Source organism: Diorhabda sublineata, chromosome X, assembly GCF_026230105.1.
Source record: "Diorhabda sublineata isolate icDioSubl1.1 chromosome X, icDioSubl1.1, whole genome shotgun sequence".
NCBI lineage: Eukaryota > Metazoa > Arthropoda > Insecta > Coleoptera > Chrysomelidae > Diorhabda > Diorhabda sublineata.
The window spans coordinates 8,968,976-8,986,823 of NC_079485.1; the positions used below are offsets into that span (position 1 = coordinate 8,968,976).

The following is a 17,848-nucleotide window of genomic DNA, read 5'->3' on the forward strand; positions in this document are numbered from 1 at the left end:
ATCCATAGATCAACCACATCCTGACAAATCTATCTCATTTTTCGACGACTTGTTGTAGGCTTTTACTTCAGACCATACATTTATTATTTGAATTAATTCATGAGCTTATTAATTGTTTAAAAAGTAAAATTTCATTTGAAATATAAATAATAAATTTCAAGAAAAAACAGTGTCTGTATAATTTTCATCACCATCTTTGCTAAAGAAGAAAAAGAAGAAAAATTGTTTTCGAGTCGAAGGTTTAGACTTATTTCCTACTTGTTGTGTTTTATGTTTCAGTATTAAGTTATTAATTACTCTTTTATTTGAGAATGTCCTCTATAACACGAACAATGAATGTAGAACCAAAGACCAAAAAAAAACCTCCCAGACCACCACCTCCTAATTGGTCAAAATATAGAAGTAAGTCAACGTATAATTTATTTGAAAATCTTATAGAATGGACACCACCTAATTCTCCAAAGATAGAAAAAAAAATTGGGGGCAGTGTCTCAAGTTCTTTCAACAGTAGTAATAGTAGCTTGGCCTCTAGCAAAAATAGTATTGAATGTGATATTCCAATTTTCAACAATTTATGGCCTACCAGTCGCTCCAATATTCACAATAAAAATACGTCAGACGTGCCTTCTACACATGCAAATACGAAACCTATTAATATACCATCTAACCATTCATATGCATCACCTTCAACATTGGGTCCTACTATAATCAGATCTATTCAAAAAAAAAATATGTGTAAGGAATCAATCAAGATGAGTCCACCATCCATACCAATGCCGTCGATTCCTCCTCCAGATCCCCCTAAAGATATTCAATATGATGATATCCCATATGGAATTGCATTGTATGATTTTCAGTCAAAAGAACCAAATGACCTACCATTCCAAGTAAGTATAATAAATTTATTTAATTTAGGGATAAAAAATTTAAATAACAATAAAAAATATGAAAATAAGATTGTATACATCCATTTTCTACTTCATAATGCATTTCAATTTTGTTATTTTAAAGACAGTATCAAAAATTTTAATTATGAAGTTGTTTAGAATGGAATTTTATATTTTCATACAATTAAAGACTTTTTTTATGAAGATGTTTTTCTTTAATAACAATAAACAAGTTTCCCATATGTTACCAGCATCTTCAGTATACAGTCCAGCTTTACAGGCTATCTGGATAGCTGCAATGTATAAGGTTTCTACTATGGTGTAATGAGATTTTCTTAAATTGTTTTGTAGATCTATTAGACTATTTTTTTTCAGTCTTCCATCTTGACATTACAAAAGTACATGTAAAATATTTTCAGTTCCAACCAGTTACTAGAAATGGACTAGAAATAAAACTAGTTAATAGTCTTAAAAATATTGTAAGCCTCTTGAAAATTATTGTCGAGTCCATATGCTATAAAATAAGGAAATTGTTGCTCAACATTTGATTATTCCATTTATTATTTCTGCACAATGTGACTTACATTTTGTTTATTTTGAATTTGGTTCTCTTGCTTGCACTGTTGAAATATTCATATACTTCCTGTTTTAGGTGAACGATATTATTTTACTCACACGAAAAATCAATGATGACTGGTTTTATGGGAAAACAGGAGAGAGAGAAGGTATATTTCCAGCCAATTTTATTGACGTCATAGTGCCTTTATCTGAAAATGACAAGACTGCCATGGCCTTATATGAATTTCAAGCACAAATAGATGGAGATCTGTCATTAAAACCTGGTCAATTGGTGAATGTTACAAAAAAAATAAATGATGATTGGCTATATGGAGAATCTAATGGGAAATTTGGCCAGTTTCCAAGCAATTTTGTAGATAAAGTACCAGCTTTATAATATCTCATCATTACTATTAACATTTCAAAATGTATAATTTTATACCATTTACATCAATATAGCAATAGGAAAAAATAATTGATAATATTAATATTTTTGTCTGAAGAAAAAATTGAAAATATAAATATTTCTTGGTTGTATCTCATACATTAAATTCTGTTTAGAGTTATATTAGGACTAAATCAGGGTTTTAAATTTTAATTGGATTTTAAAAAACAGCATTCTTTATCCAATTATACTGAGATATCATAACTCTAAACTACATTCTATCTTTATGTCACATTTCGGTCAATTTTGAAAAAAATCTTAATTTTTATAATCCTGAAAATTCTCATTCGATTAAAAGGTTTATATAAAAGATATATAAGCATTTTATTTCCAGTTAATCAAATCAGAGTTGCCAATTTAATTTGATTGCATATTTTTCCTACAGAGGTAATTTTTCAAATCCAGTTTACTTTTAGCTACTGGAAGATTGATAAAATAACTGCTGTACAGTTAATATTGCATACTAATTATTAGTTCATAATTTAAGTGAGTTTAATTAATTTTTGTTCAGGAAAACTGATTTAATGGGGATAAGTTAATGGCTGTGAAATGATTAAGTGGTAGTGGAATTTTCAAATTTCTGGAAATATACTTTGATTTAAAAAGTAGTGTAAACTCGTTGTTTCCACTCTCACTTGTCTATTATGGCAAATAAAAATATTTTTTATATGGAATGTAAGCAGCTATCAACAAAGTGACTTTTAATATTAGGGATCAATTGTTGGTACTCAATAATTAAGGTTATAAAAAAAGTATATATTCTTACAATTTTAAAAGTGATGGATTTATGGTTTTGAAAACTGATGTTTTTTCTATTTCTGTGACACTATGAGAGTTTATATTCCTATCACATTGATGATTTTATGAAAGGTTATGTATTTTATTTGTCAAGCCATTTTCCAGTTTTTGTAATGGTACAATCTGTGTGCCTAAATAAGTCAATATATTTTGTGAATTAATATGAAATAAATGTTTTGTTAAAATAGGTAATTGAATTTATTTTCGAAAAAATTCAGTCTAATATAGGTGTTTCATTTATTTAAAATATTTCTTCTCACTTCAGTGTATACCCTGATTCAAAATTCAGTAATTCATAATTTAATCCAAATACATTTCTTACAAGTTGGAGAAACTATTAGGATTTGAAAAATTCGGATTACAAGTAATCCTTGGAATAGGAAATTAAGTACAGAATTCAAGATTCAATTAAAAATAAGAGGGAAATCTATACATCCATAACTGTGAAGACAACCAGTGCATTTATGGCAAAATTGAGCTAGGAAAGACAACTGTAAAATTAAATTTCTATAGCCAGTACCAAAATCATAATTGACACTTTTTATAGGAGATTGTGTCAGATCTCAAATGTGGAACAAATATCAAATACAGTAATTAAACACAAGATTGTAAACAAATGGAACTACAACTGATGTGGTAAAAATACATCATGTAGGGCAAGATAGATTATTGCCAAAATATAACCCAGTAAGTAAAATAAAAAAGGAAGACCAGTACTTACATAAAGGAAAGGAATATATTTATATTCCCTATGTTTAAACAAAAGAAATTTTAAGGTCTGTTCATTGACGTCACTCTCTGCCTACACATAAGTTTTAAATTCACACTGCTAGCACTCCAAACAAATACAATTACTTAAATTTCCATTATATTTTCTGTGATCCCACAGTGTGCGGTCGTATATTATGATATATGAATTCTATTGAATTAGTCTCTATTTTGAGCAGATAACTCAGCCCCCCTTACTGAATTTTGTATTTCTTTCAAATGTCTTGACAAAAGCGTAGAAATGAGAAAGTGGGATAGTTGTTGCGGTACTACTATATCCTAAACCAGGTTTTCGTTGTACAATTTGATAAATGGAACCACAAAAAAAGCTGCTAATGGTTTTCACGAATGGGTAAATAAAAAGTTGAAAATCTGTTAAACATTTATTATCACAGTATTTTAAATAGCTTGAACATTACTTAAATAATAATACTATTTATTGTGCTCTGTTGTCACTCTTATGTATAATACATAACATGCATAAATATTTACTACTTTTGAAGGAATAACTATCGAAATTTGGAACCAAAGTACTTAAAATTATATCCCAATAATAATATGTTTGACCTATAAAGTGAAAATTTAGTTTATCGGACACTAAACCACTTCTCTCACAAGAGTACAAATAATGTGAAGAATTCAAAATAAAGATCGAAGGAAATAAATATTATTACATCAAAAATACCTGAAATATATAAAATCAGTATCATACATAAAATAATAGTGGAATGTAATTCTTATCTTTTACTTCATATTGACATAATAGAAACCAAAATGAAAAGTGGAGTCAAGATAAGATTGCAAATGTTTGCTATCAATTACCCTTTCTTTCATTAATGCAAGATTGAAATTAAAATCACATAAAAGATTTTGGGAAAGTAATGACAAACAGAATTATTAAATTAATTTCTATGGCCTTTGTTCCTTGGATGATATAAATAAAAAATTTATGAAACAGACATTAAAGGAGGACCCAAAAATAATTTAAATCTCTTCAAATAAAATTTAAAACCAAAACATATTATTAGGTTTCAAAATGGCAGTCGAGTATCCAATTCAGAAATCCATTGAAGAATAAGAATGCCACTGCATAAATTCTCACAAATATACTGTCTAGTTCTTAAAGCATTCCATATGTAGCTGGTTAATATTTGCCTTAAAAAACCAATTTTTTATATTTAATATTAAAATAAATGAAGATTAAAACATAATATTTAGAATTATTTGAACATAATATTTAAAATTATTTGGAGACAACAAATATTATCTTACCCATGCTTCTTCAATTTTTGTAAATGAGGATCACAAAATCACAGTTTACATAGCGGCTTATTTTTAGGCGTTTAAAAAAATATTTGCATCTCATAAAATGGCATAAATGTGAAATTTAAAAAAATAATTTGTTAACATTAAAAATTAGCTAGAATAATTATTTTCCTAAGACCCTTATTTGTACATTAGCACCTCTTGACATGACCTTACAAATTTCCACTTAAAAAGGATTTTCAACAATAATGGATAACAGTCAAGAATGTTGAATGTTACTCATTCAAATTTTATTAAACAACCTAGCTCTACACATATGATTTTAAATGATTAGTAAGTTTTTAAATATGTAAATGCTTCTAAATACTAACACTGAATATTTTATGATAGTAGCATAACATTTGTTCAATTTCTATGAACTTACACAACACATTTTTTTTGGTAACTTATTACACATAATTTAACAAATTAGAATGATTTAGGTTGATGTAACACCTTTTCTTGCCACCAGAAGATTTAATACAGGATGTTTTTTAATATAACTGACCGCTTTTTTATGAGTAACCATTGTAAAATCATAACCATTGCACTGAAGTATCTTGTCATGTATCCGAAGTCCTGCTTTTGATGCCGGGCTATTGTCGTGCACTTCTGTCACATAAATTCCCTAAAATCAAAAGTGCGTTGACTTTATTAACTGAAATTACATCTGTGGAGAATCAAATGATAACAGTAATATTTTGTTACGGTATTACAGAAAGTGAACCAAATTTGCATGACTGCCATATCAAGAATTCTTTTTAAACAAAAATACATAATGTAATCACTAATATGTTCATATCAATATCAAACAGTACCTACAAATAATGCAAATTTGAAAATAAATAGAAAACATTCATAAAATCAACCACTAACTACAGTGCATATACTGTTATTTGCATTATTAGTATAAAAAATAAACTTTAGAGATATTTGTAATTACATTATCTGTGTATCCTTGAGGACTTTTGAGAAAATCCTGATCTATGCCTCCACCAATTTTAAATCCACAACGTAAGGTATCACCATCGACTTCTTTGTGAAGCGTAATTGGAATCTAAAACAACATTTTAAATAAATGTAGCCCCTCCTATCTAAAATATTTATATAGATGATTCATAATTTACAATTTGATTTAATTATTTATTTTATACTCACACTTAAACATTCCATTGCCGTTCCCGCTTGATGTTGAAATGCCATTTTCGCACACATTTTGAATTATTTTTTATAACACAAGTACTTCCAAATATACCTTTTTCCAAAGTGCTGGATTATATTTTCGATTATTTATAATTTTCAACTTCAACTATACACATTCAGTGTTACCAAAATGTATATTAAATATCCACCGATGAGAGCATACGGAAGCAATATTGCCAAACTATTTTTATATGTCTCAAAAATCAAATGTTCATAGAGTTAATATTAATTTTATGGGTATGTCAGATATATATCACCAAGATTTGTAAAATACAAAATTTAATGTGAAAATAATGCAAGTTTAAAAATTGTTCAGTATTTTTCTCCAAATTTTTGTTATTCCATTTAATATGATGAATTTAAATCCTTATTTAATAACAAGAGCAATCAAATATCAATAGAGCGTATCTAATGACATTAGTGACATCTACGTCAATCGATTTAAATGTAAACGATAACAGGAATACGTTAAAATTATAATATTTAAAAATAATTTGGATTTGCAAATAAATCAATTTATGAAATACTGATATGCAGAATACGGAAAAAATTAATTCAAATATATTAAATTTACATAGTGCAGTAGAAACTAATGCAGACATGCTAAGAATGCATAATATAGGAGAGAGTGAGGCAGTTATATTAAATCCAGAAAAAGGTAAGACTGATGTGCTAAATATCCAAAATACAGAAGAAAATAATGTAAATAAGCTAAATATACAGAATACGAAAGGAATTTATGCCAATATGCAGTATACAGAAGGAATTGATAAAAATATGCAAGATACAGGAGGGAATGTAAATATGCAGAATACAGAGGAAAATAATATGAATAAACAAAATGACAATACTAGCTGCGACTCTTTGTTAAATTTTTCACAAGTTACCCAATGTTTATATTCAGAAAGGATTGATAAAGACGTGTTCAAGAGGAAGGATACAGAAGGAAGTAATGCCAATTTCCAGAATACAGAAGAAAGTAATAGGAATAATATGCTTAATAAGCATGATGAAAAGGCAGAAATGGAAAATTTAGAAGAAAGTGATGCAAACATACAGTATATGGAAGGAAGTAATGTAGATATCCTAAATGTGCAAAATACAGAAGGTAATGCAAATTTCAAAGATATAAAAGAAAGTAGTGGAATTATGCCAAATACAGGAGGAGGTAATACAAATATGCGGGATACAGGAAAAAATGATGTGAATATGCAGAATATAAAAGGAAGTTACGGAAATATGTTAAATAAAGAAGAAAGTGATAAATATATGAGAGAGAGTAAAGAAGATACCAGCTGGGACCCTCGGTCAAGTTTTTTACAAGAAGTATCACAATTTGTATATACAAAAGAAAGTGATAAAGACATGAATGAACAAAATGAAGGTATTAACTGTGACTCTTGGTCAAGTCTTTTAAAAGAAGTTTCACAATTTGTATGTAAGTATTATATTTAGGAAGATTTTTTCACAGCTAAACATTTTTTTAATTTGTATCTGGCTTAATAATATTTGTTTGATAAATCCTTCACTTTTTTGTTTGTTTAATAACTAAACTAGACCTAAAGCTTTTGGTGTTACAGTAATGCAACTCCAGATTACAGTGAAACACTTGCAGTACTTGTGTATCACTTGAATTATGACAATTCACTAGTAAATACATTGTTTAAGTAACTAATAGTTTTTGTGTAATAGTTAGCACTGTCTTCTACTATCTCTTCTTTTACTTCATCTATTGAATTATCTCTTATGAATTTTACAGAGTGAGGCAAGGTGCAAATTGGGTCATGTCTAGCACATGTAAGGTAATGCAGTACAGCAAGTAATTTTGTAATCTATAAGATTGAATACATTGAAACAAATTGGCGACACAGCATAACCTAACACGATACAGGTGAGCTCACAGACGTGTCTAGCTGTAGTTCAGACACACGCTGTGCCACACGTATGGGTGCCTAGCAAGTCTTTCCTTTTATGAAAAATTTACAGAAGAAAAGTTAATAGAGGCGGCAAGGGAACACAAAGAGCAAATTAGTTTCAATTCATTAGAAAATTATTAGCAAAATCAGCATCACTCACTTTAGTTGTGATTGTAAATTGTCCATTGTTTTTGTTTTTGATAGAATAGATAGATTTATTAGGTGATTTAAATTTCTTCCTCATCAATGAAAGAATGAAACATCATCTGATTCTGATTCAAAACTTAAGTTAAATAATAACAATTGTTTTATTCGATTATCAAAAATGTCAACATTTTTTTTATGCTGGCTAGGTGCAAACTGCCAATAAAATCCAAATCCCACCATTTCCTGTTGGAAAACATGTATCTCAATATGCAGATCACCGTGTAGCATGTACGAGTCGTGTGACGCTACCTCACATGTTCTATTTTTGTCCCAATTTGAGCCTTGCCTTAGTATTAGTAGTAAGGGACATTTGACACAAGACTGATAGATAACTATATTTTTTAATCTGCCAAGAGTTATATTTCATGCATACATGGTCCATATGGGTTTTATTATAGATTTGTATTAATAATTATATTGATTTCTCTTTTGTAATAATAGTTGAGATTTCAGGTCAGTTATCCTTATGTCTGAGCTTGATACTGAATTGCTCATTTTGTAGAAATGTGCTACTGTCAAGTGAGCCATATTGACACGCCTACATATTTAGTATTTGTGTGTGTACTAATTTTTTCACACAGGTGAATATTAAATAACATTTCTTTGACATTAAGTCAACCATTTTCCTATCACACTATTTAAATTATATTAAAGGTGTTACGATTCAATTTTTGAACTGGGATGCTATTGCAGTAGCACAGTGCCATTCTTAAAATTAACTGATATTATGTCATTTACTCGCTCATCACTGTGAGTAGGAAGTACAATACCGGATACAGCACGTAGGATTACACTTATTGGATGGGGTTGAGATTGAAGAATTCTTTGTTTAATTGTATGAGGAACTCAGTTTGAGACTTTTATATTGAACACACTGTTTATTACCACTACACCAACACTCATAGTATATGAGGAAATGCTCTTTGGTGAGATTTTTTGTGATTTGAGTTTCACAATTATCTTCCATAGTTATGGGGAGTATGAAAGTCGGATCATTGAATTATAGTTATTGAATAATTGTGAGCCACTTTACTGATATGTAATAAAGTATTTTCCTGGTTATTATGTCAAATTCGTGGGATTTTTCATTTATTTTTTTCAAATTTCATCTTTTAGTTATAGTATATGTGTTGGTAGGCTTGAACTATTTGAATTAGTTTATCAAATTTTATATAATTAATTGTTAGCTAATCATATAGTAGTTTTCAAGCATTTTTGTAGTTATTTGTACTAAATTGCCTCCAGTATAACTATCAATTTTTTCTGGATTAATTTTTATGTAAGCTATTGGTTTTTTAGTTCCTTTTCTTGACTATTTTTTTTACATCAAGTGCTATTTTATATTTCTTTTTGTTGCTATTAAGTAGTGGTACATATGCAACTTCTTGGATAGTTTCAGTTAGATTTTATTATATATATTATATTTATTTTGTGAATAATTAAATCAATTAGTCAATATCTAATATTGTAAATTGACAAAATCGACTTTCACTAATTTTCAGGTGTTGTAAACTCTTCATGTAACAATATAAAATTTGAAGCTCCACTTGAAAAGAATATTGAACAAACAGAAGAAACTGAAACTAAAAATGTTAATACATTTTATGTTGGTGAAATTGACTCTACTAAGTTATTAGTTGATATTAAAATAACAGCAGATGAAGTAATTCCTTTGTTGAGCGAATTTTTTTCTAAAAAGGAATTTAATCAGGTACATATAACAATATCATTTTTCTTTGACAATTGATAGCGGTTTCAATATTAATGAAATTCTTAAAATATTTAGGAGGATTTTGATATCCAGCCCTTGGAAAATTTTCTGAAGCAACTGAAATGCACCAGAATCAGCAACACAGATAGCAATAGTATTGATTCTTTTTTATTTGGAATCAAAAAACTTTGTGAACCAACAGAAGGTATAGATGTATATTGAATATAAATTATAGAAAATTAGTTACTATTTTTAAATGTTATTAAGATTATTCCACATTCTCCTTCCTGTAAATTTTTTATAATTTACAGTAAAGGTATCTTCTATTTGTTAACGATTGATTAAAGATGATTCAATTTACTAAACTACTCATGGATTTATATCCCAAGAATTTAACAAATATTTATTTTATGCAAAGACATTACATATGATTATTACAAGGTACCTAATAAATGAGCTACCCTTATGGGATATTTACATGAACAAAGTGATATTTAAAAAGATACTTGGGAAAGCAAACAAAAATAATTAGTACTTTATACATATTTATTATCAATCAGTTTCTGCCATTTAGATTCTTGTACTGTGAATGTTTTGCTATGTTTTATATGAAATATTGTTAATAAAGTTATTTGCAATTCTTGTATTGAATATTACTGGAAAAAAAACTTCTATCTGTATATTTAAACTACCAATGATGGATCAGTCTATATCCCAAATACCAAACTTGGTAATACCTTGATTGTTAAATAGAAAATTAAATCTATTATTATCCAAGTTGGAAGGATTGTTGACTCAAAAACAATCTTTTATTTTGTCAAATACACATATAATTCGGGGCACTTCAAACTTATTTTGTTCAACTCAAGTCCTACATCCTCTAGTTTATAAAACATTATTTTTGAAACTTTAGAAAGATTATTTGACAATAAAATTGGCCTTAAATGTCTATAAAATGCTGTTGTTCGTCTACATTAAAATTTAAATATGGAATTAAGTATATCTGAATAGCATCTTGTTTTAAGAATATCAGTCGGTCAGATTCATTGCCAGAACATTAAAAAAAACACGTGTTTTGAGATGTGTGTAGAATTGTAAGGAATTGAATAATTTATCTAAATCACTAACGGCACAACTTAAATTTTAGTTCTAATTGACAGAAAACTATTTATTCCGATAATTAAAAATAGATTTTTGTAATCTCATCGTTTCAGTATCAGTTTATTTTAAAATGTCCCTCTGCCACTCTAAAATCGTAAGCGCCTCTATAGTTAGTAAATGGAATATTTCAAAATTTCCAGTATAACTCTGAAAATGTTCACTTTAATATTATCTATTCCAGTTTTGTGCCAGTTGTGCTTTAAACGCTGAGTGACGTGGTCAGACGGAGCTTGAGTTTTGATAAAAAAAGTATTGTAAAAATGAGTTCAAGAGCTAGAAAATTGCTCAAATTACCCATGACCGGAAGGTCAGAGAGTAGTAGTAAAAAATTGTTAAAATTATAACCTAACTTTTAGTGTGAAGGCTTCATTAAAATAACATAACAAAAAGTGGAATGGAAAAAAACTTTAGACATCTTATAATATCTACCAGTATGGGTCTAATTTTGTTTATGCTAGACAAAGCAGTGGGTTATCCCTTACCTATGTAATAGGTAAGGCCTCACACATTAAGACCCCAGGTTGCTGTTTACTGGCAACAGGCCCAGATAAGCGCCGATAATTTAGGTAGCTCGTCAATGGTTGTCTTTGTCCATAACCGCAAACTTTACTTGAATGAATTTTCAATTCTTGGTCGTTTGTTACCAGTGCCGGACGTGGTCACATAATTGTTAAATAATGATGGATAGTCAAATTTTGATCGCCACAATTTTTAGAAGAACTGCCCTGTAGCGACTAAAATCTCACAGCAATCGAAATGTTACGGAACGTTATAGCAGCCGAAATGAAAATAGATGGTAAGGTTTTTATTAATAATAACCTGTTTATTTCCAATATTATATGAAACGTAAAACATACAGTAAATTATATAAACAAAAATACAGTATAATCATAAAGAATATCTGATAGTCATGGAAAATTAATGTATTATTTGAGAAAAAGTTTGTAAAGATATCTCTAATTAGTTTAGCTGCATTTAACGGTCTTCCAGCGCTCTGATTTTTAAGGTTCTTTTGCATGTTTCTACTTCAGTTAGGTGTTTCCCTATCGATAAGGGTGTTATGTAAAACACAAATACATTTAATAATGTTGTCTACCTCAAGTATATCCGTGGCAGGCAATCAGCGTCGTTTATACATGCACCAGCCAAAAAATCAGTGCCGGTTTTCATCGTCTACAGTAGGCGCTGGATAATCTGTGTGGCCTAAAATAAGTTTAACAGATTTAGGTACCTACTAACATAGTAATTCATTATTTGAGAACGATTCCTTCACATATTTTTACATATGGTAACTAAGTAGGAGTTCGTTTTCATTGTTTCTTTATGTTTTATAGTTGGTGAATTGAAGATCGCAGAGGACGTCATGGTAATACCGGTAGATGTTTAGCACGGGCTGACAAGGATGGTGCAAGAGATTACATAAATTCTTATCTGTCAAAAGAATCTCATTACTGTCGGGCAAGTTCTACAAAAGACTACCTTGAAGGTGATTTAAATTTGACTATGATGTATTGACAGTACAAGAAATGGTGCCATCAGAATAGTAAGCCTATCTTCAAGCAAGGAACCTTTGAACTAAGTTGGAATTTCTGGAACCGTTGGCGATTTCATACTGAATATACTGTTTACAGGTACCTTCAGTCTCTAAAGACGATAACTTGGTTATCAAAACGCGCGTCAGACAGTATAATTTTAGTGTTGGTGTAAACAGTATATTCAGAAGGAACCTTTGAACACTTTTTTCAAAACGAGTTAATATTGCATTTTATAAGCCCACGAAGGATCAGTGTTCAGTATCAAAATGCTGTGGGCCATAAGTTACAACTGATGTACAATTGTGAGAAACACTTAAAAGAAAGAGACTTGTGCAGATTGGAAAAGAAAGCAGACAGAATCATGCACAAATGATGCTATCAAGATAATTTGTTGTGACATGCAGGCAGTTCTGCTAACACAATGCAGAAACGATTCCCTCTTTTTTTATAAAAGAGGACTAAAATGTGTACTGAACGAAAACTATTGATTTGCAGCACCTTATTATTTTAAGATTTAAACTCATCTCTTTATTTTATAAACATTCAATAAATCAATAAGATTTCTGAATTGATTGTGTTTTTGAACTTCATGACTGGGTTTAATTTATTTAGAAATATAATTAGTTTTCAGATTTTCAGGAAATGTTTAATTCATTATTGGAACATTTCACAAAAAACTTATAACTCAAAAACTACAAATGACCTCCTAAATTTTGCAACACACTATAAACTTAGCTATAATCTATATATTAATCAATACTTAAAAAAACAAAATAATCTAAAGTTAAAGTAAAATACAATTTTAATATTTTCAACAATTTTAAACCTCAATACTCAAAGAAGCATCATTTCAAAATGTTCCATTACTGTTTCCGACCGACGATATATATTCACAATATATAAATAATTGTATGGTGTTGGATCATTTTTGAAAATGTTGTCTACTTGTGGTTTTTGTTATCCCCTACTTGTTCATTACGTTTTGGTGAATGTAATTGCAAGGAAATTTGATGACAAGAGTTAACTGTAACAAAAAAAAAGACACAATTTAAATAGAATCAAGGATCTAATGGTTCTTTATCTATCAACTAATAATGTCTTTATTATTATCACCACAAAACCATCAATAAATCTTTTTATTATTATTGATATATTATTAAAACCAATCACTAAACTAACTTTCCATTGGGATTTTATGTTTTTATCACATCGAAGCATTAACACAAATGCTGTATTTTTCATTAACAAAAGTCATCCCATTGCAAAGTTGGCTCAAAAACTAGCATAGCATCCTATATAATAAATTGCATAGGTCTTCATTTAAGATTACAGAGTGCCAAATTCAAATAATATACTAGATATAATTTTATGTCTCAACCTGATATACCTTTATTCAAAAATAATTTTGTTAAGCATACTTACAAGCTTTATACATTGTCAAAAAATGCAAAGATGCATTGTTGACTAGAAATCCGCGTTTCTTATTACATCACAAGTTGTCAATGTTGTATGGATAATGTGTATATTAAATTATTTTAGTATATCCGTTTTGGTGCATTATTATTTAAAAAATACCTTTAGTATTCAAATAAACTGTGAAATTTTTCAAAAACATACAAAAAATTTGAATTTTTTCAAGATATTTAAAGAGACCTTGAAGGATACGTTTTTATAAAGGTAATTTGGTGAGATGGATATAAAATTACATCTAGTACTGAGTTTGCATTTTATCACTCCCTATAAATTAATTTTTAGTTAGGTGATTTGGGTTTTTTAAAACAAACCTCCCTAATTAAATAGATCAAACCAGACCAACATGATATTTGTTAGTCTAAATATAAATCAACATGAGGTCTATTTTACCTAAATTTGTTATCTCATCTAGAATAGTTGGAATTCTTGTAGGAACTTATAGCGGTTTGTCTATGAGAACTGGATTTGATACTTTTAGAACTTGTAGCTTGATTACTACTTGATCCACCAATTGATTGTTTCAGTTTCTTATTAGCTTCCTAAAACAATAGCATTAGAAGTAACATAATGGTTTACAACAGGTATATATTCAAATATTAGTAGCATATTTCATTATACAATGGGTGTCCATATATTTTTAGATCAGCTCAGTTTTATAAAATTATATCTATATATACATATAACGAAGAAAGTAGTGATTTTTTCAAAACAGTCAGACTTCATTTTTATTTGGTTGAAAAAACAACTTCCATTTTGATGGTTCTGCAAATTCATCTGCTTTTATCCGACACACTTTTGTTTCGATATCTAGTGTAGCTTGAGAAGAAAAGCTTGCTTCACAATTAGAAGTTCAAACACCTGCTATGATTACATAAGTGAATCAGTGAGAATAGGGTAAATTTGTAATTCTATTAAAATGAGTTAGGAAAATTGAATATCTGACATTGAAGTATTTGTGTGGGTGGCTTTCTGTAGAAGCAATATATGAAAATCCTTATTGAGGATTTCTAGTAATTTGTACATCTAGAAATGGTAAAGTCAAATAATTTCTATCTTCATCCTGAAATGAACGTTAGGATATACATTGTTCAAATGGGAGAGGAAATAATCTCAACCATGAGATCAAAGAATGAATATGTCACTAACATACAATAACTAACAAGGTTTGAGGGAGTCCAGGAAAAAATTTGGTTGTGAAATCTTGTATGAAGATTTTAGTTATAATAGAAAAAATTAGGTATCCATATTTGTCAGTAAGAGAATTTTAGAAGGTGAATTTTGTATTAAGACATACAATGTTTTGTACAAGCTACCATATCTTGAGAAATATGTTTATTTCGTAAGGATGGCAGGGATTTTATTAATAGGATATTAGTGAATAAAGCTATTAAGTATATCTTCTAAACTGAACAAGTTATGAATAGATATTACCTTGCAATTAAAGCAAACCCAGTTTTCAAAAGAGTCTTCAGTTATGCCTGGCTGATGGCATTCTTGATGGTAAAGAGAATGACAATCGGAACATTCTACTAATCTGTTTCTAGCTCCTACATCCATTCCACTAAAAAATTATTTTTTAATAACATTATCTCAAACATTTATGCTGTCTAATAATTCATTATCTAAAAATATTCCTATTGGTTCAATGAATATTAATTTATTATTTATACATTTAACTCTTGAGGTTACATTTGATTGATGTATAATAAATACATATAATTTCTACAAAATCATTATAGGCTTCTTTTCGAAGCTTCACAAGAAGTTTCATGGTTTCCAAATATGTTATTTACGTTCCCAATTTTATAGTTGGTGCTATTCTAAAATATTTTTAATGTTCCAGGTGCTTTAAAAATAATAACTAAATACCCAATATATTTATTTTTATATATGTTATTATCATTTTAATGCTTACTTGCAAATAACACACATTAAATCCTCTTTCAATAAGTCTAATTCGAGTTCGTTATCAGAATCTGATGCCTTACTTTCTTCAAATCCAGGATTATTAATTGGAGTGAGATTATCTTCTCTTACTGTTAAACAAGACTGGACCAACTCTGTATAATCTTTAACAATACCATATTTATTTTTTATAGCCTCTTCTAAAACATACTGCAGAGGAACTGGATCACCTTTTGCTAATTTTGAACTAGCATGTAAGTAACCAATACATTTAACAAAATGGGAATCTATTTCGTTCAAAGGATTCATAATTTCCTAACCACCTCTTCCAGAAATTACGTTTAAATCTATAAAAATAAGCGGTGGAAATATGATGACAATTTCTTCTTCTTTTTTTTTCGATTTTGAAGTACTTGTAGTGCATTCCACTAAGCGTTTATGGCGCCTAAAATACTCTGTAGGCCGTTCCACATAGTCACTACAATCGTTATAGTTGCGGTGTGAACGTCACTCATCATGTCATAACTGACGCTTACGAACAAAAGATGGGTCAAAAAGAGCGTTAAAATATTACCGGTTTTTTTAAAACTCAAGCAACGCAGATTGCATCCATGAGGATCTATCTCTTTATTTGATGCGGTATGGGATATTATAAGTACTGTTGAATCATTCTTGTGATGCACCACCAAATATTTTACTACCGCCAAAGAAGATATTTTGATTTTACTTTAATGTAAATCAGTTAAAACACTCCACTAAAAAATTCAATAACTTACAAATAATAACATTACCTCTTTAAGCTTTCGCTTTATATTTTCTGTTTTGCTATTCGTTAATATTTATCTCAACGCTCAAAATGCCTTTTAAGTCATTCCACTTGGGTTTACGATTATAACGCTCTGGACTAAGTGGAACGGGAAAAATCGTGGTCATGACTAACGCTCACTACGATCCTGTTCAAAAGATAGATCAAAAAGAGCGTTGAAAGAATTAGCAGAATTTTTGAAAATAAAAGCGCCAAAGATATGATAATCTCAATATTTAATACGGTAAAGGATATTTTAGTGCATTCTGAAGCATTCTTATGATGTATCTTATTATCGCAGCAGAAGACATTTTGATTTCAATGTAAATTAGTTAAACATTCCTCTAAAAAATTCGATAATATCTCAACATTCAAAACGTTTCACAATCCATTTCACTCGGGTTTACGATTTTAACTAAGTGGAACGGAAATACCGTGGTCGTGAGTGCTCCATCGTACGAACCTGATTTCCATTTTGTATTTAGAAACTTTCATAATCCCATAACTTTATTTCTATTTTTTACTTCCAACGTATCGATTAAGATAGGCTAGACATGTTAAATAAAAATAGAACAACAAAAGGTTAAAATATTCAATTCGATTAAGGGCAGCGGTTGAATTATACAGTTCTGTATTCCATCAATTTCAAGCTCTTTGTTCCGAACTGCGATTTTCCCCAAATCCGAACCGTTCTTCTGAAAGTAATGCGATAGCTTCTGTCGTTGTATATAGATATTATATAGACATTGCTTCATTTGTTTCTGGAGTCTCTTGGTTATTTTGTTCTTCGCAGAAAGTAAGCTTATTAGCCTATAACTCTGAAGGGATATAGGATTTCATGTTTTTTCTAACGTTACTATTTCTGCTTTCTTCCATCTATATCTGGGAAATGTTTTTTCCAGCATTCTGTTGATGAAAACTAAGAAATAAGAGTTCTTTTTTAATGATTCTTCAAGACATTTATACCAACACTTCACCACTACACCAACCATCTTCAGAGACTGAAGGTAAACAGTTTACCTTCAGTTTACCTGAAGACGATAACTTGCTTATCGAAATGCGCGTCAGACAGTGTAATTGTTAGTGTTGGTGTAAACACTGTGTCAGTATGAATATCGCCAACGGTTCCAGAAATTCCAACTTAGTTCTTCAAGACATTGTTACCATTGTG

The 17,848-nt window shown here is 29.3% G+C and overlaps 4 protein-coding genes and 1 long non-coding RNA gene across 5 annotated transcripts; 3 read left to right on the forward strand and 2 right to left on the reverse strand.

The window, feature by feature from the left end:
- The first annotated feature begins 15 nt into the window (after positions 1 to 15).
- Positions 16 to 2,875, forward strand: LOC130451202 (SH3 domain-containing protein 19-like). Its single transcript, XM_056790069.1, has 2 exons — positions 16 to 887; positions 1,540 to 2,875. The coding sequence occupies exons 1-2, from the start codon at positions 312 to 314 to the stop codon at positions 1,840 to 1,842; spliced, it is 879 nt and encodes a 292-aa protein (XP_056646047.1). The 5' UTR covers positions 16 to 311; the 3' UTR covers positions 1,843 to 2,875.
- Positions 2,876 to 3,825: 950 nt separating this feature from the next.
- LOC130450720 (tax1-binding protein 3 homolog) lies at positions 3,826 to 6,147 on the reverse strand. The gene is made up of 3 exons (XM_056789303.1): positions 5,920 to 6,147; positions 5,705 to 5,818; positions 3,826 to 5,389 (listed from the first exon to the last, which is right to left on the reverse strand). The coding sequence occupies exons 1-3, from the start codon at positions 5,974 to 5,976 to the stop codon at positions 5,201 to 5,203; spliced, it is 360 nt and encodes a 119-aa protein (XP_056645281.1). The 5' UTR covers positions 5,977 to 6,147; the 3' UTR covers positions 3,826 to 5,200.
- A 227-nt stretch (positions 6,148 to 6,374) lies between these two features.
- On the forward strand, positions 6,375 to 10,440 carry LOC130450721 (general transcriptional corepressor trfA-like). Its single transcript, XM_056789305.1, has 3 exons — positions 6,375 to 7,402; positions 9,590 to 9,798; positions 9,874 to 10,440. Exons 1-3 carry the CDS (start codon positions 6,496 to 6,498, stop codon positions 10,018 to 10,020), a joined length of 1,263 nt encoding a protein of 420 aa, XP_056645283.1. The 5' UTR covers positions 6,375 to 6,495; the 3' UTR covers positions 10,021 to 10,440.
- Positions 10,441 to 11,148: 708 nt separating this feature from the next.
- LOC130450723 (uncharacterized) lies at positions 11,149 to 13,268 on the forward strand. The gene is made up of 2 exons (XR_008910611.1): positions 11,149 to 11,755; positions 12,294 to 13,268. It is a non-coding gene; the product is annotated as an uncharacterized LOC130450723 (long non-coding RNA).
- On the reverse strand, positions 11,735 to 16,283 carry LOC130450722 (integrator complex subunit 12). The gene is made up of 4 exons (XM_056789306.1): positions 15,883 to 16,283; positions 15,399 to 15,528; positions 14,358 to 14,506; positions 11,735 to 13,518 (listed from the first exon to the last, which is right to left on the reverse strand). The coding sequence occupies exons 1-3, from the start codon at positions 16,179 to 16,181 to the stop codon at positions 14,372 to 14,374; spliced, it is 564 nt and encodes a 187-aa protein (XP_056645284.1). The 5' UTR covers positions 16,182 to 16,283; the 3' UTR covers positions 11,735 to 13,518; positions 14,358 to 14,371.
- Positions 16,284 to 17,848: the final 1,565 nt, after the last annotated feature.